Source organism: Poromitra crassiceps, assembly GCF_964638095.1.
Source record: "Poromitra crassiceps genome assembly, chromosome: 23".
Classification (NCBI taxonomy): domain Eukaryota; kingdom Metazoa; phylum Chordata; class Actinopteri; order Beryciformes; family Melamphaidae; genus Poromitra; species Poromitra crassiceps.
Genome location: NC_139639.1, coordinates 16,044,642 through 16,049,734, shown reverse-complemented (window position 1 = coordinate 16,049,734; position 5,093 = coordinate 16,044,642). Strand labels below are relative to the sequence as shown.

Below are 5,093 nucleotides of genomic sequence, written 5' to 3'. Positions count from 1 at the left end.
TCAAACGCAATGGCATTCTTCATTGATGCATCCTTACCAAGTTGTTAGTCACAGGAATTTGTCCACAGAGGTCAAAACTGACGTTTGCCGTTTCCGTGCGTGGCCACTTCTTGTGCGTAATGTCTCAGTCCATTCCGAGTGGCCGTGTTGTGGCTCCAGCGCGCATCCTGTATCTTGAACTCGATCACAACACAAGCCAACAAGCCTTCATTCAGTTCCAATTCTCATTAGCCTAATTCACCACACTCCTCTTCTTGTATCTCAACATAATTAACTATTCACACATTGACTGGCCACAAAGTATGCTCGTGTGCTGCGCGTCGCGCTGATCGCGGTCGGTTGTTCCCCTTCGTGTGTTCGCCATCCTCTCTCTTTCCCCAACTAAATCCAAATGAGGGGGGCGCGCTCAACTCTACATGGGGGGAGGGGGGGGGGCGTTGTGGAGTGAGCTCACGCTTTGGAGTGAGCTGGAGTGAGAGGGGAAAGCGCTGTGTGGCGGAGGGCAGTTAAAAACATCGAGGCAAGCAAAGTGTAAACTAATCCATGTTACCAATGTGGAACCTATGTGTCAATGACCTACTTTAGAGTGCTGCAGCATACATGCCTCAGGTCACAGGTGTGTGTGTGTGTGTGTGTGTGTGTGTGTGTGTGTGTGTGTGTGTGTGTGTGTGTGTGTGTGTGTGTGTGTGTGTGTGTGTGTGTGTGTGTGTGTGTGTGTGTGTGTGTGTGTGTGTGTGTGCGCGTGTGCGTGTGTGTGTGTGTGTGTGTGTGTGTGTGTGTGTGTGTGTGTGTGTGTGTAAGAGAGAGAGGGGGGTGCACCGTGCACAGTTGTGTGTGTGTGTGTGTGTGTGTGTGTGTGAGAGAGAGAGAGAGGGATGCACATTTGTGTGTGTGTGTGTGTGTGTGTGTGTGTGTGTGTGTGTTGCATAGGCATACACTAATCAACAGCATCATTACAATGACATCAGGTGTGTGTGTGTGTGTGGGGGGGGGGGGGGGGGGATGTGTGTGGTGGGGGGTGGATTGGTAGTGTGTCGCACACAGAGAAGCAGGGGCACCTGACACCTGGGAGTCTGGGACACATTACAGTGATCCGATCTCACTTGTGTGATCCCTCAGTGCTATCACTGGCTGCTATCTAGAGGGCCATCGCTGAGGGATGGGTGTCTTTCCCCTATACATCAAGCTTCTGTGTCTCAGGTCTATATGCACACTACAATCCAATCCACAGGGTTTTCACTATAATGAATGGCTGACATGTGCCACCCACCCCTATAATGCAACTCTGCCCTGCTACGATCAGCATATTATGGGATGGCATGGGACAGGGTGGTCTCGGGGAGCATTGTGTATTTCTCTCCCCTCTTGGTACGTGTCCTCCTGAGTCTATTCCTGGGTCTGTGTGTAGGTGTTGAAGTGCTGAATCAGACTCAGTGTGATGGAGGAGGAGGACAGATGTGCTGCTGCAGACCGTGGAAGAGACTATACCCAGAGTCAAATCCAGCCCCAGCTATATCAACAACAGCCCCAGCTGCATGATCACACATACATATACACATACACAATGCAAATCGAAGCCTTAGCTGTATCACAAAATAGACCAATACGCCTATAGGCGTGTACTGTATAACTCAACCTAATGCATTTCACACTTGCCAATGCCATCCTGTGGTGGATTGTCCTAATCCACACAGCTGCCTGTCTCTAGTCGCTGTCATTCAGATGTTCAGTCAGTGACTTTATGGTGACATCTAGTGGTAAGTACTAGGTAGGGCATTTATATTATGTTAATGTAGTGAGCAGCCACTTTAGCAACACTTCTTTATGCTTATAATTCATTCTGTCCATTTACTCAGCTGGGCTGTTCTGAGATACCAAAGACATAATGGTATGCCATTTCCACATGGTTCTTGATGCTATTTGACTTAAATAATAATAGGTAAAGTCTTATTTAATGCGAATAACATATTCTGAAGATATAGCCTACAGTCGCAACAGAAAAAGGGTCCAGCTAGTCTAACTACAGCTACATGAAGTGATTTATATTTCTTCACAGGAGTAGAATGTGTCTGTATAAAGGCAGCATCTTATTGGGCGACAATGCATCCACTCCTGTGCCATCATCATGACTAAGCAATATCTAGAGCTGATGTATGTATTTTATTTTAAATGCGTATCCAGAATGAATGGACCGATATGGGCTGAAAACAAATCTAGACAAGAAGTGGCCTACCCTTTACATATTTCATTTAAGTTGATAAGATATGAAGATATTGATTTTTTTGTTGTTTTGTTGATGTGGGAGGTTTTCAGGTCTTCATCGCTCTGGAGAAGCGTGTCACCCAAATCCCTAATGGCCTGACTACAACCTCCCAAAGTGTAAATTATATAAAAATTGCGAATCAGGCCACATTCTAGCCAGCCTATGTAGGTTATGGGCTGTTAACAGTAGCAGCGTGAACCAAAACAACAAAAATATTCCCTGTGAAGTGTGTGAACTTGACTACCTGAGAAGGTGAAGAATAGGGAGAAGCCTCTATCATGGAAGAAGCAAAGAGAGAGCTCTCACCGTGCCAACTTTTCCGGGTACCATAAACGTAATCTGAAAACTATATGAGAGAGCATGCCGGATGATTTTGCGGACTGGATTCCTCACTAAAACATAGACGATCTTTGGTGCGTGGGCGTATACCACGCCCTCCCCCGCCTGTTTATATCCTACGTCAGGCTCTACGCACGCACAGTACACGGACATTGATCTACGTTTTGATTAGGAAACTACAGTGTGATCTTGTCGGTTACTGTACTTTCCCTTGCCTGTCGTAGGTTATAACCCAGCGCACATCATCTGTGAAATCTAAGGTAAATGTCTGTTTTAATGGGGTTTCCCGTTTTTGCGCTTAAACCTGTCATTTTAACCACATACGCCTATGCATGCGCCACTGGTATCCTCGATTGACCTCACCACTCCTTGGTCATGGTCTGTGGTCCTTTCCGTATAAAGTTTAGGGCCTCCTCGTTGATATCGCGTTGATTAAATGTGCAGAATCCTATTTTTGAAAAGCTGTGAGGACACAAAACAACAGCCAGAGTGTGTTATGTGTTCTTTCTTTGGTTTCTCTGGTCTTAAAAAGTAAAGTAAAATAAATAAATAAAAATAAAATAAAATACTGGCTACAATACATTCATTTTTATTGACTATTGTGTGTGTTATTAAAATAAAAAGGGAGAATTCATACTTAAAATAGGATCAAATAATAAAATATATGCTTTGCTACTTTTTAATTATGCCTTCCTCTCTTTCACCCAAACTAACTAGAATGTGTCTGACGTTCTTGCAGGTGTCAGGATGGTGGTGATGTCTAAGGAGTATGGATATGTGGTGATCACTGGCGTTGCCAGCATGGCGATGGTTGGACACTTGGCATGGAAAGTTGCCAAAGCCCGCAAGCAGTACAAAGTCTGTGTGAGTGACTGAGTTTAATGAATATCAGGAAAGAAGTAGTCAACTATTCCCCATGCAGGCCCTTAAAGCCGGTGTAAGAAAGAACCATTGCCACAGACTGGAGCTCTCCGCAGGCTTTAGCTGAACTTGAAACAGAAGGAGCAGCCTCTTGACCCACCCTTCACAACAAACCAGCAAGTCTCCAGCTTCCTGACATTGTTGTATTTCTTTGACAGTTACCTCAGATGTACAGTGATGACCCAGAAACTGGAACCATCTTCAACTGCATCCAGCGTGCGCACCAGAACACGTAAGTACGCTTATAAAACACTAGTAGCACACTTTCACGTATAGCTGTGTTGCATTAGCCTTTCACTAAGGCTAATGAGGTCAAAGTTCACATGCTTTTATCACCTCTCACCAGTCTGGAGATCTACCCCGCCTTCCTTTTCTGCCTGGCTGTTGGTGGCATCCATTGTCCAGTGAGTTCAATATATTATTATAATGTTGATTCTTACTGGCAGACACTTAAGTGGAAATATATCATTTTGATTGCAAAATGGTGTCTTATCTGTGTGTGTGCGTGCGTGTGACTACCACAGCGTATTGTCAGTGGACTTGGAGTGGTATGGATCATCAGCAGGGAGGTGTATGCGTGTGGGTACTCCACAGGAGGTAAGACCATCTTTTTTTTGTGCTTCTTTGGAGATGTTCACTGAAATCTCACAGTCAGCATGGCTCAAAAGAAAGTATTTTGGTTCTTGTGGATGCCAGTACTCATCCTGCTGTTTCCTTCATACCCAACCAGACCCTAAGAAAAGGATGCGGGGTGCGTTCGGAAACATCGCCATGCTCGGGATGATGCTGTGCACTGTGTCCTACGGCCGGACCCTTCTGGGCTGGTCCAGGCCGCGGATGAGGGGCTTCGGCTACCGGTGTGCTGCTATTCCTGCTGCTGCTATTCCAGCTGCTGCTATTCCAGCTACGGCTTGAGGTTCCTTCACACGTCCCAGCTGCGCAAGGCGAGGTCCACAGAATGGGCTCACAATCACATTCGAACCAGGCCTCAGTCTGGATTAACTACCTACCATACAAAGAGTGTTCACCTCTGACCAGTTTTATTGTTTTTAATCATGTGTAGTTCATGTTGTCAAGTTACCTGACCGGTTCTCCTAGAAGAGTTGATTGATGAATGTAGGCATTATGTCCACAGGTCACGCTCCCACCTGATTTCAAGGTGTGCCTGCCAGTTTTGTTTGGCGGCTTTTTCAGTCCACCGCGATGTGCACTTTGTGTGTGAAATGGCCACTGGAGGCTTTGTGCCCTAAACAAAATAGAGATTATTTGAACAAAAGGGAAATGTATTTTTGATGATTGATGGACATAGTCTTTGTAATACCGTCTAAACTTATATTTAGTTTTGCTAAGCTGCCAAACTCAAGCACTTGATACCCATGAATGCAGTCAACATATTAATAATAGGAATTGGTTCAGCAAAAATATTGCTGAACCAATTCAGCAATAGTGTCATGTGAAAACCTCCTAATTTCATTCTTTGTTATTTTGATATTTTCAATGTAAAGGATTACATGCTCCTCTATGACTTAATAAAAAAATCTAAAAACCGATGAAAAATGCACTGAAATAC

General features: G+C 44.8%; 1 protein-coding gene across 1 annotated transcript; it reads left to right on the top strand.

Moving 5' to 3' along the window:
* The first annotated feature begins 2,724 nt into the window (after positions 1 to 2,724).
* On the top strand, positions 2,725 to 5,093 carry mgst3a (microsomal glutathione S-transferase 3a). The gene is made up of 6 exons (XM_083659615.1): positions 2,725 to 2,862; positions 3,342 to 3,466; positions 3,682 to 3,755; positions 3,870 to 3,927; positions 4,048 to 4,120; positions 4,254 to 5,093. The coding sequence occupies exons 2-6, from the start codon at positions 3,350 to 3,352 to the stop codon at positions 4,436 to 4,438; spliced, it is 507 nt and encodes a 168-aa protein (XP_083515741.1). The 5' UTR covers positions 2,725 to 2,862; positions 3,342 to 3,349; the 3' UTR covers positions 4,439 to 5,093.